The sequence below is a fragment of the Saccopteryx leptura genome, chromosome 6 (assembly GCF_036850995.1).
Source record: "Saccopteryx leptura isolate mSacLep1 chromosome 6, mSacLep1_pri_phased_curated, whole genome shotgun sequence".
Lineage (NCBI taxonomy): Eukaryota > Metazoa > Chordata > Mammalia > Chiroptera > Emballonuridae > Saccopteryx > Saccopteryx leptura.
Genome location: NC_089508.1, coordinates 46,423,955 through 46,442,648, shown reverse-complemented (window position 1 = coordinate 46,442,648; position 18,694 = coordinate 46,423,955). Strand labels below are relative to the sequence as shown.

At 41.0% G+C, this 18,694-nt stretch overlaps 1 protein-coding gene across 6 annotated transcripts in view; it reads right to left on the bottom strand.

The window, feature by feature from the left end:
• Positions 1-18,423, bottom strand: part of DDHD1 (DDHD domain containing 1) — a 76,570-nt gene extending 58,147 nt beyond the window's left edge. For 2 of the 6 annotated variants that reach the window (XM_066343857.1, XM_066343858.1), the window contains exon 1: positions 17,079-18,423. In XM_066343857.1, coding sequence (XP_066199954.1) covers positions 17,079-17,934 — 856 coding nt within the window. In that variant the 5' untranslated portion in view covers positions 17,935-18,423. The remainder of the gene's footprint in view (positions 1-17,078) is intronic. The other 4 variants (XM_066343859.1, XM_066343862.1, XM_066343861.1 and 1 more) reach the window with 3 other exon arrangements.
• Between the last annotated feature and the right edge of the window lie 271 nt (positions 18,424-18,694).

Genomic DNA, 18,694 nt, shown 5'->3' with positions numbered 1-18,694 from the left:
ACATCAACTTGTTCCCTTTATTCATACATTTGTTAGTTGACTCTTGTATGTACCCTAACCAGAACTGAACCTGCAAACTGTCCTATCAGGATGATGCTCTAACCAACTGAACTATACAGCCAAGGCAGGAACTAGATATCAAAATGTTACCTTCGATTTGAATACCTAAACACTTGCTCATTCACTAGACAGGAACTATAATCTGGAAGAATAATGTAGACCCAAAAGAAATCATTATCCTAATCATCATTTAGCCTGTCTACAATGTTATAATTACAAAATTGGGTTAGCAATTAGCAATCATACAAAATTCTATCTTATGAAAGAAAAAGCTATACCTTAAAATACACATTTGATCACATTTGAAAATAACAATTACAGCAAGAATACTAAATTATGTTTAGGTAATAATATCTACCACCACTCACCAATTTAAAACAATTCCATAAAGATGAGAAACACTGGACAGTATACTTAGATCGTAAATATTCTTTGCTTCTTTTGGTTCAAGAGCCAAGGCCACAGACTTTTAAAACCTGTATATATTTTTTAGCTCTTCATTAGTGTAACTATAAAGTGTCATCAGTGGCTTCCAGTCCTTGTATTAGTTTGCTAGGGCTGTCATAACAAAATACCACATTCTGGATGGTTTAAACAAGGGAAACTAATTTTCTCACAGTTCTAGAGGTGAGAAGTCCAAGATCATGGTGTTGGAAGTTTGGTTTCTGTGAAGCCTCTCTCCTTGGCGTACAGATGACCCCCTTCTCACTGTGGCCTCACATGGTCTTTTCTCTGTGCATGTGCCTTTCTGGTATCTCTCTGTAAGTCCAAATTTCCTATTCTTGTAAGGACAACAGTCAGAATGAATTAGAGCTTACTCGAATGGCCTCACTTAATGGCCTCATTTAATCATCCCTTTAAATGTCCTATCTCTACATACAGTCACATTCTAAGGTAGTGGTGGCAAGGGATTTAACATACATATGACTTTGTTGAAGGACATAATTTAGCCCATTTCAGTCCTCAAAAGTTTTTATTATGTAATCCTTTTAGGTACTGACATATTCATAGTTTTCTAAAATTTTAATTCACATAAGGCACATTTTAGATGTTGTTAGCAATCTCTACATTTCAAAATGGCAAAGTCTTTAAATCATAGGCCCTTTTGTTCTTACCCTAGGGAATTTAATATTTTGGTGGTTCTAGGCAATGAAGAATTTTACATTCTTAGGAAAAAAGTTCTCTCATGGCCAGTGAAAAAATGTTGCGTATAATCTGCATAGACATGGGAGAGAAACCTGTGCCGAAACCGGAGTATATAACGTTAAGAGACTTGAATTTTAGAAAAATTTCCCACTGATTTGAGGAGGAAGAGAGAGAAGAAAGAGAGAGCAGCAGCAATTTGTTTCAGTTAGTTGGTCCACTTTTCAGTTGTGCACTCACTGACCGCCTCTCATACACGCCCTGAAGGCAGGGGGTGGGGGGGGGGATCTGCAACCTTCAGGGTGCCAGCTGACTTTATCCACTGAATAAAATGGCCATGGCCTAGACTTTTGAATTTTTAATGTTAATGTTAGCTTAGTGAAGATAATCAATGCAATATTGACTATGGCCGTTTTATCAGATTAAAATAAAAAGTGAAGTGACAAACGGTAGTTAAAACTTTTAGAATCAGTAGAGTGTCATTCAAACCTGTCTAATCTTCTATCTTCTTATTCTAGAATCATTCAAACTAGTCTATCTTATCTTCTCGCTCCTCATTCTATACTCTACATATTTTCCACGATTTTAACCTGTGGTTCTCAAACTTGGCCAATCAGAAACACTTGAATTAATTAAAAGATGGATTTTTCAAATTCCTTGCTATATAGTTAATAAATCAGAGTCTTGGAGATAGGGTTCAGAAACGTGTATTTTGTGTGTGTGTGTGAGAGAGAGAGACAGAGAGAGAGACAGAGAAAGAGACAGAGAGAGTGACAGATAGGAACAGACAGACAGGAAGGGAGAGAGATGAGAAGCATCAGTTCTTTGTTGCAGCTCCCTAGTCTCCTTAGTTGTTCATTGATCACTTTCTCATATGTGCCTTGACCGGGAGACTACAGCAGAGCGAGTGATCCCTTGCTCAAGCGAGTGACCTTTGGGCTCAAGCCAGCCACCTTGGAGTCATGTCTGTGATCCCATGCTCAAGCCAGTGACCCCGTGCTCAAGCTGGTGAGCCCACCCTCAAGCCAGATGAGCCTGTGCTCAAGCCGTCATCCTTGGGGTCTCAAACCTGGGTCCTCTGCGTTCCAGTCTGACACTCTATCCACTATGTCATCACCTGGTCAGGCAGAAATGCAAATTTTTAAAAAAGTTCACCAGGCTATTATTGTAAAGCAAACACTCAGAAATGACTACTCAGTTTAAATTAGTGATCTCCAAAAATATTGTGAGTACATTATCATATATATACATATTTATAAATTATGCATAAGTACTACTGTTCTAAAATGTTTTATACATTATAAAACATACAGAAATAAAATACTTGAAAGGATGAACTAGAGGGTAAATATAAATTCAAACATTTTCATTGTAATACCTTCAACAGGGTGTCTGCATACCCCATTTTAGAGACCACTGGCTTAAATTATGAGGATCATTGCATCTTTAATTTCAGTGCTATTTTTTTCTGAGCTCCAGACCTATATATGCAAATATCTACCAGATGCTTCTATAACTGGATATGCAACAGACACTTTAAATGCAATATATCAAAGTAAATGATTACTTAGCTTCCCTCTGCCACGATCTAAGGTGAACCTGGGTGGAAAACCTCCACAATCTACCCAAGTTGAAAATATAGGCTCTGGCCAGGTAGCTCAGTTGGTTACTGTGTTGTCCTCACATGCCAAGGTTACGGGTTTGATTCCTGGTCAGGGCAAATACAAGATTCAACTAATGATGGCATGGATAGGTGGAACAACAAGTCAATGTTTCTTTCTCTCTGTCTCTCTCCCTTCCACTCTCTCTAAAAATCAATAAAAAAAATTAAAAATTAGTAGGACAGTATAGAGACAACTTGGACTACTCCTCCATGTATGTATTCATACCGCACTGACAGTATCCATATTCCACTTTCTTTACACCTACACTCACCCCTCCAATAATCATTCAAAGAATATCATCCTAGACTCTCACTGTTCCTCATTTGTAATACTGCAACAACTCCTTAACTAGTTTCTTGATTATATCACTTTCCCAGCTTTCCAGTTATGTTCCAACCTATGGCCAGAAAGATAACCTTAAAATGTGATCTGATCAAGTAATTTTCCCATTTTATACTTGCTAATGTTTCACTCTCATAGGATAAAACTTAAATTTTCAGTATGAAAAAGCCCATCCTGATCTAGACTCTGACAACCTATCCAGTTTCTTCTACCCTTTTCTACCATATTCCCAGTGCTCCTGCCAAACAGAATTTCTGTAGTGCTCAGAACGCTGAGTCCTCCTCCTTCAGGACTCCAAGGTTTTCATTCATTCATTCATTCATTTTTTATCTTAGTGAGAGGAAGGGAGGAAGAAAGACTCCCACATGCACCCTGACCAGGATCCACCTGGCAAGCCCACTAAAGGGCAATGCTCTGACCATCTGGGGCGTTGCTCCGTTGCTCTACAACTGAGTCATTTTTTAGTGCTAGAGGTGGAGGCTAAGGAGTCATCCTCAGCGCCCGGGGCCAACTTGCTTGAACCATTTAAGCCATAGCTACAGAAGGGGAGGGAAGGAGAGAGAGAGAGAGAGAGAGAGAAGAAGAAGAAGAAGAAGAAGAAGAAGAAGAAGAAGAAGAAGAAGAAAGAGAGAGAAAGAGAGAGAAAGGGAAGGTGAGGGGCAGAGAAGCAGATAGTTGCTTCTCCTGTGTGCCCTGATCGGGAATCAAACCCAACACATCCACACATCAGGCCTATGCTCTACCACTAAGCCAACTGGCCAGGGCTACAAGCTTTTTAAACATGCCATGCTCTCTGCCAGTAACACCTTTCTTTAATACCCAAATCAAGGGTAAATTTCTCTGGAAAGCTTTTTGTAAACTCAAGGTAGTTCACTTCTTTCTTTTACCTAGTAGACAGAAGATGAATATTTGTGGAATAAAAGTAATAGAAAAAAAAATCTTTTGTAAAAAAGAGAAACAAGAGAAAAAGATTTGTGTAGTTAAAATTCAGAATGCCTGCCAGCATAAAAGCAAAAACTTCAACACATGTAAAAAAAAAAAAAGCCGAGAAAAACATTTATTTCTAAGTCTAAAATTACAAGAAACTTGTTTGAGGAATACATTTAGAAAATCATCAACTAGAAGGAATAAGTAGCAGTAAAAGTAGGCAATTCTTATATAGGTTACAAAATAATCCAGAATATCAGGTTCTGTTGGTATATAATGTTCACATCTGCTCGGTGGTATCAGCTGGAGTTCACACATGGTATACACTGGTTATGGACTCAGAAGGCATAGGCTCCAACTTATAATTGGAATTAATAAAATAATGTAGGTGGAAAGCACTTTGTAAACTATAAAATCCTATTCCAAATTATGACATTATTCTAATTCACATAATATCTTTTAACGTTTCTAAAATCACATGCAGTAATTAAATCTGGCTATATCAAAACTAGCCTTCTAGAATTCTCATCCATTTGGCTTACCTCTCCCCTTTCCCCTAACATCTCTTCCAAAATGAAAACCTTACACTTTGACAACAGGAGAAGCAGGTTCAGAAAATCAAAAACTAAATATAAGCTAAGACACGCAGGTGAGCTCACTATAGACATACTGTGTGACTGGTAGGTTAATCCTGATATACTTCCTGGTGGTATCAGTAAAAGGTAGATCCTTTGAAGTAAAAATAGAGATCCTTAAGAGTCTGTTTGTTTTTTTAAATAAATGAGAAATAAGAGAAAAAGAAAGGTGGAGACTAGGAAGCATGAGACATTAAATGCAGCAATTGAATTGGTTCAGTAGGCCGCAGGTATTATGCCAGCAAAAAGAGGCAGCAGTCAAGAGTTCTGAGGTACAACTCTAACAACTGCTTCTATCTTAAAGCCCATTAAAGCAGCTCCAGAAGATGTTTCAATTCACTGTGTGGCAAACAGCCATTTGATCCATATTTGCTCTCTAAAGGTATTATTGCTGTCCATTCCAACATTCCTGGGCAGGAAGGCTGTAGGATATAAGAGTACTAGGTTGTGCCTAACAAAGGGAGAAATAAAGACAAGGCCATCAAGAATGGAGACAGTAAATTAGTTTGCTAAATGGGATGGACAGACTTCTGATTCTGGCCATGACAGAGTAATACATACTTGGTTTACTGTCCCAACTTAAACAACTACAAAATCAGATAAAATATATGGACAATGATTTTCAGATATTACACAACAGGCACAAGCAGACAGTGATTGCTGAGAGAACGCCTAACCTGTCAAAACTTGGTGCCTAGAGCTTCCAGACTGCAGTGCAGGAATATGTAATTCAAACACAGCTACTCGTCTTGCGCAGATGTAAACCAGTTCAGAGTTCAGGGAGGCCAAGGTAGCTAGAATCTGTGGGGCAAAATCAGGCAAAGTAGAAAGCTCTACAGAAACAGAGTGCTGGAGATCTCTGAAGGAATTCCCTTGAGTCTTTGGTTGAATACTGACCTATGCAAACACTGGAGAAAACTACCTGCAGCCAGGGAAAATAACCACTGGAAAGGAGTGGGTAGAACAATCTCTGGACTTCATATAAGGCTGAGAATAGTTTATGTTCCAATGACCAGAGTAAAAAGAACTAATCCATGGGGCACTGAGTAATGAATGTCCTCAGAAAGGTATCGCCTCAGTTGTAGGGATAAATTATCCTAAAACTAAGGGCTGTTTTTGACTACCTTAATAAGCTCAAAAGCAAGCCTGGATAGAAAGGTTATTCCACAAACTAATGTGAAGTAATTTAACTATGTACTAGAACAAAGCCCAGCAATATTAAAAGGCATGCTACAAAACCCAGCACACAACAGAAAATTTATAATAGAATAAAAAATAATAACAAGTACTCAAGGCTAAATAGAGATAAAGAAAAGCTTAACGCATATGCAATCCAAAAGAAGGCAGGAAAAGAAGGAAATAGAGGAACACAATAGGATAAATAGAAAACAAGCAAGATGGTCAATTGACATTCAAACAGCATTAATCACATTACATGTAGTGGCCTATATTATAGGTCCTATACCACCAAATAAAAGGCAGAGATTCAAAATGGGTTTAAAAAGCAACAATAAAAGATAGGTAAAGACATATACAGGTTTAAAAGTAAAGGAACAGAAAAAAATACATTATAAAATACTAATCAAAAGAAATTTGGGAGTGGCTAAATTAGTATAAAAGTAGACTTCAATACGAGAAATAAACCATAGAGACATTTTAAAATGATATAGGCACTGTTTTTATCAAAATGATAGAACAATCATAAATGTGTATGCACTGAGTAAGAGCTTCAAAATATATAAATAAAAACCAACAGAACTGGCCCTGGCTGGATATCTCAGTTGGTTGGACCATGGTCCAGAGACACAAGCATTGCCAGTTTGATTCCCAGTTAGGGCACATACAGGAACAGCTCGATATTTCTGTCTCTCTCTCAAAAATCAATAAATAAAAAATTTAAAAACCCAATAGAACTAAAAAAATAAACAAACCCACAATTATATTATAGTTGGGGGACTTCATCCTTCTTTCAATAACAGCCAGAGTGAGTTTACAGAAAATCAGTAAGGATATCAAAGTTCTAAACTGGAAGAACAGAGCAGAAATAGGTAGGTAAAAGACAAGCAGAGATGAAATAAAGACACCAATTTGTGGGTTGAAAACTAGTTCCTCCAGAAACCCTTGAAATGCAACCTTGGATTGGCTGAACTGGTAATTCTCTGAGTGTAAGTGGAAACAACTCAAGATGAAGCAGCATTTAGACTGGGGGAATTAATGAACTAACAAGTATTATTAATGTGAGGTCTATAAACCCCTGCAATCATAATTATTTCGCATACCTATTAAAGAAGATTCTCAGGCTTCCAGGTTTAGATCTCTGGAATGGAATACCGAGAAGTGATCTGAGAATCCACATTTGTAATGATCTTGCACTAGATTGTTAGGCTCAACAAAATCTGCAAACTACTGGTCTAAGATAGAATGTCATTCCAAAGGCAAGGGAACCCAGGAGAGACAATTCAGAAACTGAAGAGTATTTCACTGTCCTTACCTCACCTGGAAAAGTCTTTATTCTGTTCAACCTCAGAGTCTACCAGAGGAATCAATATCCTTGAATGGCAATATTTTGTGATTCCCTGAGAGTGGTGAGATTAAGCAGGTTTATGATGCATGCACATGCGCGCGCACACATACACAGAGGGGAAGAGAAAGAAAATGGAAAGAGGAGGGAGATGGGTGGAGTATGTGTAGAGATATTATATATATATTTATGTCATCAAATTTAGGCTGAAGTAATTTTGGTAGAGCCACAGATTCCCACTCTTCTTTTTCACAAATAATAGAGGTCAGCCACACACTCATTTCTAGACATTAGGCTTCTAGTTTAAGAGCCAATATACCAGCCTCACTTAAATAAAATAGCTAATACTTATTGAACCAGATACTGTATTAAGTCCCCTACATATATGTATTTCAATGAAATATTCATAATAACCCCATGAAACAAGAATTATTATCCCCATTTACAAAGCAGAAACTGGGCCACAGAGGGATTATAACTCACCCAAGGTAATCTGGCTATGGTAAATCAAGGATTCAAACTAAGGAATTTCACAACAAAGATATGTTTTTGGAACCCGTTTGGCTTTTCTTGCCAAAGCTGAATAAGGAATTGCTGCTTCAAACCTCTGGACTAAAGGCACATTGATACTTGAAGCCAGATATTACACCAGGTGCTAGAACTCAACTATCTTTCCTACCACTGCTGTTTAATGGAAGGTCAATTAAGAGAAATCCTTCAAAGTTTTCATGCTGAGGTCTCCACTTAAGGGGAATTATGGGCCGTGTCTGTCTTGCCAACATGGCAGAAAACCAAGAACACTGTTGGCTCTGCCTCCACTAAAACTAAGCAGTCTTTTAGAAAGCTGTAAAGTTCTCTATTGTATCAAGTCCTGGTAGCGGGTTAGATGCTCTAAATGAGCTTTTGGAAGAAGTCAGTACCTCCCAACATCTGGTGATGGGATCTGCATACCAAAAAAAGTAGATGCTCAAGAATTTAGAATGAAAACTTTCTCCTTTTACAGAGGCAGATTTGTAGGAGAATAACTGGTATACTCTGGGTCCAACTCAGGAGACATCAAGACAGCACAGCTCTTTCTGGGGCCTTAAAGATTTGGCAAAAATCAGTCACAGTTTCCCACAAGAGCAGGCAACAGTTATTGGGCTCCTAGGACTGTGCCTAAGTGAAAGTTGATTACCAAGAGTCAAGTCCAGGAAAATAATAAGTCAGTAAAGAGAGAACTGAAACACACAAGTTGAAATCCAAGAATGTAGAGTGGGTTATAAATTTGAAAGGACAGAAGAGACAAGTGAATGGAGAATAACAGGTAACATACAGAACTTACTATTTATCATGGGGTTTTCAAGATCTTTAAATATTTTAACTCATTACAATAATCCTAAGAGGTAGGTACTACTATCCATATTTTACAAAGGAAGAAACACTGGCACAAAGAATTTAAGTTGCCCAAAGTTAGCAACAATATAGTATATGGCAGGGCAGAATTTGGGCTGAAACATCTGCCTTCAGTGCTCATTTACATTCATGAATATTACACAATGTTGTGTCTCTAGAACAACCAGTAAGAATTGAAATAGAAGTGGCAGAAATGAAACTGATGAGCAGGTAAGGTAAGAGATGGTTTGAAAACAAATGTAGGCCCTGGCCAGTTGGCTCAGCAGTAGAGTGTCAGTCCAGTGTATAGAAGTCTCATGTTTGATTCCAGGTCAGCGCACACAGGAGAAGCGACCATCTGCTTCTCCACCTCTCCCCCTCTATCTTCTCTCTCTCTCTCTCTCTCTTCTCCTCCCGTAGTCATGGCTCAAATGAGCAAGTTGGCCCTGGGTGCTGAAGATGACTCCATGGCTTTGCCTCAGGTGCTAGAATAACTTGGTTGCCAAGCAATGGACAAGTGGCTGCAGATGGGCAGAACATCAGCCCCAGACAGGGGTTGCTGTGTAAATCCTGGTTGGGGCACATGAGGGAGTCTGCTTCTCCACCTCCTTGCCTATCCCTTGATTTTTTTTTTTTTAAAAAGGAAAACAAATGTAAACCAAGTCCATCCTTTGTGTGTGTTACTCACCATTATTCTGATGGGTTCTAATCTGTTTGTAAAAGACAGAATTTCTGTAGGGCAATCATAATTCCAAACATCCCAATCCAGTATTCCAGGATTAGGGGCATTCATTATATGAGGTACATAGTTCCCCACCATAAAAAAAATGTAATAAATAATGTAGTTTACATAAAATAACAGGCTAAATAATAAATAGGTTAAAAACTGCTACTCTATCCAATAAAATATTGTAAACTATAAGGTCCCAGTCCTTTCTAGTGAAAGGGAAAGGCAAAGAGCAGGACTGTGGGTGCTGGTGCTACTCTTAAATTAGAAGAGTTAAAAGTGGTTGGCTATACAATGAAAATGTCGAGCAAAGGCAGGGATCTGTTCATAAACCTTACAGACAGATGCACTTGTCTCATTTAGTGCTAGCCACAGAGTAAAGGTTCACTGCAACATCGGAGAGCCAGCCCGAAGAGTAAGTGCCACTCAAAGTGCTTAAGCATCCATCCTGTGCTTTCCTCAGTTTGAGTGGGCCTCAATAATCCCTTTGAAGTAGACTCTTTCCAGTGACTATCTTTGATTCACAGCAATGATTATCTTTTCCAAAATGTAAACAAACTTGGGGTTACTTAATGTTAAAATACATACCAGATGTGAAAATTCAAGTTTTACTGAGGTTTAGGTGGGTGAATCGGGTAGATGTGAGATACCCTGGGCCCACCTAGAAGCAACTTTAAGAAGGAGAAGAAATAACATATTCAGTCAATAAAATGCTAACTGAATGTTGGTATTTGTCATAAGGAGTAAGATACAAGGTAGGATTGCTTTTAACTATGCCTATATTGAGGTTCAGAAGTAATTTTAACCTGCTCCCTGGGCATCATCTAAAGTTACTGAGCAGCACATTTCATGGAATGTGATTTAGGAGTCTTATGTTTTAGCATAGTTATCCAGTTCTTTGTCCCATATCATGTGTCTCAAGGGTGATCCTGCATCTATGTTCAGAATGATGGTTCACCGAGAGGTAGCCCAAGGGAGAATTAGTAATACTGTATTAGAAAGTTTCATTCATAGAGTTAAAACTCTTATTAATAAAAACTTGATTCTCAACTATTTGAAAAAGCCATCCATTTAGATGGAGTTTTATGTCCCTCAAATTTCCAAATATCTGAAGTCTGGAGGTACACAAGTACCAATAACAATGTAATTTCCAACAACAGGCCTGGCTCCAACAGTCATTCAACAGATTTAATTTGAATATACAAGTACAATGATTATAAAGATCATCTATTTAAAGCTTAATGTAAGCTTGACCAGGTGGTGGCACAGTGAACAGAATGTCAGACCGGGATGTGGAGGACCCAGGTTTGAAACCCGAAGGTTGCCAGCTTGAGCATGGGCTCATCTGGTTTGAGCAAGGCTCACCAGCTTGAGCCCAAGGTCACTGGCTTGAGTTGTTCACTCAGTCTGCTGTAGCCTCCTGGTCGAGGCACATATGAGAAAGCAATCAATGAACAATTCAAGTGCCACAACGAAGAACTGATGCTTCTCATCTCTCTCCCTTTTGGTCTGTCTGTCCCTATCCGTCCTCTCTCTATCTCTATCTGTCTCTGTCTCACACACACACACACACACACACACAAGCTTCATGTAATAAAACATTAGAAAAAAAATTTAATGAGTGTATAATTTATTCTTGTGTGGAAACCTGGTAAAATTAGAAAGCAATACATAATTATTTTTATATGATTGTATCAATATTTCTACTGTTTTTCTACAGTTCTCTGGCACAGATGATTCCTACTTTTCATCACCTTGAATTTCACTTATCTCCTAAGCCAGAGGTATCAAAAAGTATCTGTATCATGCTTTTCATCCCATAAATTCACTCATTTGTCCTGATTCAAAATCTTTGGTGGGCCCAATTCCCCTTACTAAGGTAGACTTAAAAGAGTAGAATAATAGACGATAGGCAGTGGCTATAAGAAGTGATTTTCCTTGTTCTACTTTTAACTGAGCTATTAGGAATGTATTGTGACAAAAAAGGAGAGACTGTATCTATACTTTTCATCAGTGTTGAAGTTTTTCTTGATAAAAGAAAACATGCAGGTTAAATTCCAGCACACTCATGAAAAGATAAGCGTCTTAAATCAGATTTCCCTACAATCAGGGATTTTATAACCACCTACATAACCCCATCTCTTCTGCCAGTAATGTTCATTGTAGGCTTCCCATGAATACATCCTCCATTTCCTTTTCTCCTTTCTATCCCGCTACTCTCCTCACCCGATGTCCAAATTTTCAGAGAATTCTGTGACTAGCACATCCAGCTTCATCTTGTTCTCTACAGGAAAGGATTAGCCCTAGGGTCCCAGGCATCAAAGATTTTAGCAAAGCAGAAACTACAGAGCATGATGTGGAGATAAAAGTTCCAGGAAATAAAATTTGAAAGAGGGACGAGTACAAAAGGTCTCTTTAGTGACAAAATAGTAAAGAAGGAAAGAAAAAAGGGGGGGGGGAATAGATGGATGAAAGAAAACCACACTGAATACTTTGAACAGTTATATAAAGCACTTGCACAACATGTAATATTACATTTGAGCCAAATGCAAACAAGGTGGATCAATAACTGATATTAGATGAGTTGTGTGTGTTTTTTTTTTTAAATTTTAAATTATTTATTCATTTTAGAGAAGAGAGACAGAGAGAGAGAGAGAGAGAGAGAGAGAGAGAGAAGGGGGGGAGGAGCAGGAAGCATCAACTCCCATATGTTCCTTGCCCGGGCAAGCCCAGGGTTTTGAACCGGTGACCTCAGCGTTCCAAGTCGACGCTTGATCCCCTGTGCCACCACAGGTCAGGCTAGATGAGTTTTTAAACAAAGGTACATTGCAAAGGGAAAGAAAAGTTCTGAATGCCTTGGCCAGGTAGTGCCATGTCCTGTGCTCCATACATGTCACTCACTAGTCTTTCATATCCTTGTGCTATTTCAGTAGGTCAATAAAAAATGCTGTCTAAAGCAGGCTTGATCTGGAATGGGGTTCTCAGAAGACATTGCCAGGGTTCCACAAACTTCAGCAGCCAGAATTTTAGTGCCACCCAAAGCTGCTTTCCAGTCCAGACTAGTGAGAAATAATACAGTTAAAAAGAGTAAGAGATACAAGCCTCTAACACTTCAGCACTTCAGTCAGGCATGTTAATCCCTGGTCTCTATGGTCCTGCTTTATTGGAGGCAGAAACTGACCAAGAAAGAGTGCTTTCTACCAGCTTGGACTCCATTACTTTCCCCTGATGCTTTGTGTCACATAAAAGATTATTAAGGTTATTAACTCTTCAGTGAAAAAGACATAAGAGATGGTTATAGCTGTGTCAAATTAATAAATATCAGATCATTTGGATTGTTACAGAAAAAAAAAATCCCTAATTTTTCTACTTCATTTTATTGGGAATATTATTTTCTCTTTAACATATAGGGTAGGGAAAAAGTAGGTTTAAAGTTGTTCATATGAAAAATACAATAATTAATAAATAATTATGCAAGAATAAACTGTTTTTGCATACTCACAACTGTAAACCTAATTTTGTCCCAGCCTGAATTATGAAGACTAGTTCATTTTAAAGTTTTAAAAGAATTTATTGACTTTAGAGAGAGAGGAAGGGAGAAGAGAAGGAGAGGGAAAAGGAGTGAGGGAGAGGGAGGGAGGTAGAGAGAGAGGGGTGGAGAGAGAGAGGGAGGGAGAGAGAGAGTAATACTGATTTGTTGTTCCACTTATTTATAATAAATTCACTGAGAAAGGGAGGGAAAAATGCTGTGGCTTATACTTAACAACTGCTTCTGGAAACTACACATTTATATAAATATTTGGTCAATTAAACTTAGTCAGTGAACGAATATTACTGATTCCCTAGTGCACATGGCACATATTACTATCAGAACTGGCTATGATACTATTCTAAACTCATCAAATATCACTATAACGTTTCATATACCTTCCCATAGCTATTAGTAAATGCTCTGGCCACTTTCTTTTGCCTGTGATGAGGTACGATTTTGCTCTGGTCAGCCTTACTAACTTTCACATGAGTTTCTACAAGTTTTCTGAGATTCACATAGATTTATGTAGTTAACATCATGTACTTTGTGTCAACCACTGTTCTAAGTATGTTATATATAATTCTCAAAACAAGACTATGAGGTAGCTACAAACAGCTTAGAAAGAACACAGGGAGTAAGGGAGTTCACTTAGGTATTACTCAGCAGTGATCAGTTTATATCTAAAATGTCCACATGCAGTCAGAAAACTATCTGAACAGACAATGAAACAAACATAACTTTCCCATAATTAACACTTTTTTTGTATGTAATATTTGCTTCCTATCTATAGAAGATGCATTCTGTACCTCTTCTGATTCATGCACCTCAAATTGATTCAAATTTTATCCGCTAGTAAAAGGTCAAAGGAAGAGTAAATATAAATTTAAGTCAACACCTTTCTTTTAAGACGACATACTATAGATAACTTGTTGACCTTGACAGCAATGGGTTCCATCAGGTTACAAAAACCCAAATGGCCCCTGGAATGCCTCCACCATTCCCTGTATAAACTTGTTGGGCTTTTTTTTTTTCTTTTTTCTTTTAAACCTTTCATTACCACTATTAAGAAAGTTTCTAGAAGGTTAAAAAAAATTAAAATGGGACGAAGGTCAAAAGTTGCCAAGTATTTTAAGAGTCCTTTCATTTGAAGAAAGGCTGAAGAGATCTTACTGGAAATGAACCCTTCTGAGAAGGTGCAAAAATACAGAGACCTGAAGAACCAATTAGATAAAAAGTTACATGAGATTCTGTGAGAAGTGGTAAATTATGAACCAAAAGCACTACTGCATTTTCACTCTAGTTCATACGAAGGCCTGGGACACCCACGGGATTGCATCTTGCAGAAAACTATTTAGAAAATGCTAAAAGGAAGTCAAAACATGTGTTGCTGTTCAAGAAGACTAAATTTCCTTCCAGGTTAACTTTTGTCAGCCCTCATTGTTTCTTATTTGATTTATGATATTAGTATTCTAAGATATTCTCCAACTCAACCTGTGTTGTCACTAATCACCTAAATAATAAGAGAACCTTTTTAACTGTTTGATTCTTTACTCACAGAATAAAGTCCAAACTCTTTAGCACTGCACATCCTTCTTTGTTCTTTTTCTACTTTCCCAAATGTGCTATTTACAGGCAGGTGCTCTTTTCACAAGCTCCTCCTGTCCTTGACCAAACATCTCTCTGTGTGGTGGTAAAATCCTAAACCTACTCTGTGAAGCCCAATTTCCTCAAAATGCCATGCAGTTTCATGCTTCTGTGTCCTTGCATATGTTACCCTACCTGGCTGGAATTACTTTCCCTCCATCTCCCCACTTCTCTGATTAAATTAATCCTTTAGGACTTAGCCTTACATTATCTGGGAAGCTTTCCCTATATCCTCACCCTATGGTGGGCCATTGCTCTTTAGATACTGATTGCACTAGACCAGTGGTAGTCAACCTGGTCCAGTGGTAGTCAACCTGGTCCCTACCGCCCACTAGTAGGCATTCCAGCTTTCATGGTGGGCGGTAGCAGAGCAACCAAAGTATAAATAAAAAGACAGATTTAACTATAGTAAGTTGTTTTATAAAGATTTATTCTGCCAAACTTAGCAAAAATCCAACATAAAGTACTTGGTAAGTAATTATTATTATATGCTTTAACTTGCTGTAACTCTGTTTTATAAATTTTATAAAGTAAAGTTACTTCCCTACTTTATAAATCACCAATACTGTGGAACTGGAGGGCGGTTAGAAAATTTTACTACTAACAGATACAAAAGTGGGCAGTAGGTATAAAAAGGTTGACTACCCTGCACTAGACTATGAACTGTTTTAGCACTTTCTAGCTGTGTGATGCTGGACAAGCTCATTAATTTCAATAAGCTTTCTTCTTCATATATAGAATGTGACCATTAATTTGATATTGCTATTAAAAAATGAATGTGAAAAATCACTGTGAATAGTAAAATGCTATGTAAGCATTAGCAATTTTATCCTAAGTTAAAAGAGTACATAGTATTCTAAGTGAACATAGTTCAGTTGACCCAAGGTTAAGATTCATTTCTTGGTTTTTAGTCCCTTCTCCAAGGATGCCTGGAATTTTATCCAACTTTCTGGCTCCATTAAGTCCTTGTATTTTCAGAGGAAAAATATCTATAGTGATGTCTAGGTCATTTGATGAAAAGACTGTCTTTCTTTCCATCCTTCCTAATGCCTTCCTGATAGTGGCTGATGCATAAACACCCAGTAAAATAAGAGCTGAATGAATGAGTGCATACAGCATACCCTGTCCTTAGTAAGCCTATAATCAAAAGGAGTGAATGATGTGACAAATCCCATTACAAATCTGGCCTTGTGAAAATGGTTAGTGCCTTAAATGCCATCTTTAAGTGTAGTAAAAAATTAAAATTTCCTACTATGCTTATTTTACTTGGGGATTTGATACATGTTGTAATTGTTATTTTAGTGACTCATGCTTAACATATGCATGTTTTGATATTATCTAAATCACTTATGCAATTCAATAGCTACTTACTGAGTATTTATTGCACTATGCCATGTAAGAATATTATGATAAAGGTGATGGACTCTGTCTATAAGATGCAAAGCGTAGAGAAAGATAAGTCATCAATAAACATAATTAATACGAGGCAGAATGCTTATATATAGAGGACCTAAGGTTGGTAACAATCAAGACATGTGAGTTGGGGCACTGGGCTCTAAAAATGAAAACTGTATATTACAAATTTCTAAAAATGAAAACTGTATATTACAGCTGACAGCTTCTTTTATTATAGAATATCTACTACAAATTTTGCTACATGCCATGGCAGACATTTCTGATAGCCTTCCTCCTCAATACTGTACACCTAACCATAATGTTGTCTCTGAATAAGAACTCATTATTAACAAATATCACACGTACGTGGCTAAGCAGTTTCAGGCCCTTTAGGTATATTATCTCGTTTAATCTCTACAACAACCCTTAGGTAGCTACCCGACTTTACGGATGAGAAAACCAAGGAACGGGTTTTATAAGTTCTCCAAGGCAAGAGACAAAAACATGTAAACAAGTGCCTAAGAGACAAACGTAATAAGTAAGTGGGCGGACGCACTTGCTAGAACTGCTTCACAATGCCACTTTCCACCTCTCCCTAACGCACCCAGAGGGAACAACCTTTCTCTTTCCCTCTCCCGCCAGGGATTCCTTTTCTTTTCTTGAGTCCATAACTGAACTGTTGATTCTTGAGCAGATTCTCTCAAACAGTCCCACTCCAGAGGACAGACTGCTATCTAAATCATAGGCAGTTCAGGGTGAGACCGAATCAGATCCCCGGTGGACAAAGCTCAGGTAGAATCACGGAATTCAACCTTTTGGGCCGGGCATCCGTTCCTGGATCGCCTCCAGGGGGATGGCAGCAGCAGCGGCTCAGCCAGGAGGCGCTACCCCGGCAGTATCCTCTCCTCCTGACCCCAGGCAGCTTGGGTTTGGCCATCTGCTCGTTTACCCTTCATCTGCCGGCGCCGCCTGCACAACCTTCAAACTGTTAAGACCAAACACCAGGCCTCACCCGCTTCCTTCTTCGCGGGGGTCAAGCCCCAAACCCACCCGCGTGCGCGTCGGCCCCGGCAGACGCGGCCCGTCCCGCTCCCTCCCCCGGCCGGCTACTCACGGTTCCAGTACACCGGGTAGCATTCTCCTTGGGTCACATCCACCTCGTAGAGGCCGCCCCGCACACACACCCGCTCGATGTTCACTAGCTGCTCCATCTCCGGCTCGTGCCTCGCGGTGCGCGGGCAGAAGCCGCAGACGCGGTCCTCCTCGTCGTCCTCGTCGTCGAAGCTGGAGGCCCGACCCACGGGGGAGGCCAGGCCGCACACATGGTCGCGCTCCGGGTCCTCGGTCTGGGGTTGGCCACCCGTGACCTGCAGCAGGGTCCGGAAGGCGAGCTCGATGCGGAGCGAATCGTAGCCGATGAAGGGCTTCCAAGTCTTTTTGTCCTCCTTGTAGAACCAGCGCACCTCCTCCGGGCCCAGCTCCGTCACCACTTCGTAGCGGTGCCGGGCGGCCGCGCCGCCGGGCCGGGTGCGCTTCCTCTCCCCGGGACCCCCTCCCGCCGCCCCGCCGCCCCTCGAGTTCGACGGCGCCAGCGACGGCTGCTGCGGCGGGGGCAGGCACAGGGAGCTGCCGCCGCCGCCGCTGCCGCTCTCGCCCTCGCTGTAGTAGCGCAGTGAGGAGCCCGAGTCGGCCGAGCTGAAGTCATAGTTCTCGTCACTGAGGCAGGGGTCCAGCGCCAGGTGGTGGTTGTGGTCCTCCGCTCCCGGCTCCAAGTGCAGCCCGGGCTCCCCGCGCAGCAGGGACAGCGACACCTCGCCGTCGCCCGGGTCCCCGCTGGGCAGGCTGTCGAAGCAGCAGACGCTGCCGCGGAACGCCGGTTCCGCATTCGAGCCCAGCTCCCAGGCGGAGCCGCCGCTGCGCCGGCCGTTATGCTCGGGGCTCCGCGGGGACCCGAGGCCCGGGTAATTCATGCTGCGGAGACGCTGCCGACTGCCCGGCCCCGCGCCGAGCCGTGGCCCCGAGCGCTGCCGCCACACATTCAACGCCGCCGCCCTCTCCACCGGGACTTTTTAATCTTTCAAATCCCGACCTGGGCTGCGGCGGCAGCGGCGGTGGCTCCGCCTCCGCGAGGCCCGCGGCGGCCGCCGCCGCGTTCCGCCGTCCGCCCCATTGTCACGCAGCCCGACGTAGGAGGTTCTTGGCCTCCAGCTTCGCCCCGCCCACCGCGCTCCCCGCCCCGGAAGCCCCGTCTCCGTCCACGCCGCGGGCGGGCTGCGCCTCTTGCTACTCCGCTGGCTAGTTTGGGGTCAGCTCAGGGTACCGGTCCCGCCAGCTCAGGGCACGCGGCCGCTCATGGGATTCCTCGGTTCTCTTCCGCTTCCTCTCTCTGCTCCCTGCACAGCTGCCTCGGCCCCCGCCTTACCGAAGGTCACGCCTTACCCACGTGTGGAGGGGCTTTCCACCTTGCCATCTGGGTCAGCAGACCAAAGGTTCAAATAAGATACAGATCGAGAGGGCTCTGGTAGCTGGAGTCTCCTGACCTGGTTTTGTGACCTTACACCCGCCTGCGGCTCCAGCTGGCCTTCTCAGTCACCTGGTGCTGGTCCTTCCAGAATTGTCCGCCTACAGGAGGACACTCCGCCCCACGCCTCATGCCTACCAATTCCTATCCTCAGAGTCACTACTCCCACTCAGAAACCCAAGTCTAAATTTTCCTTCATACGCCACCTC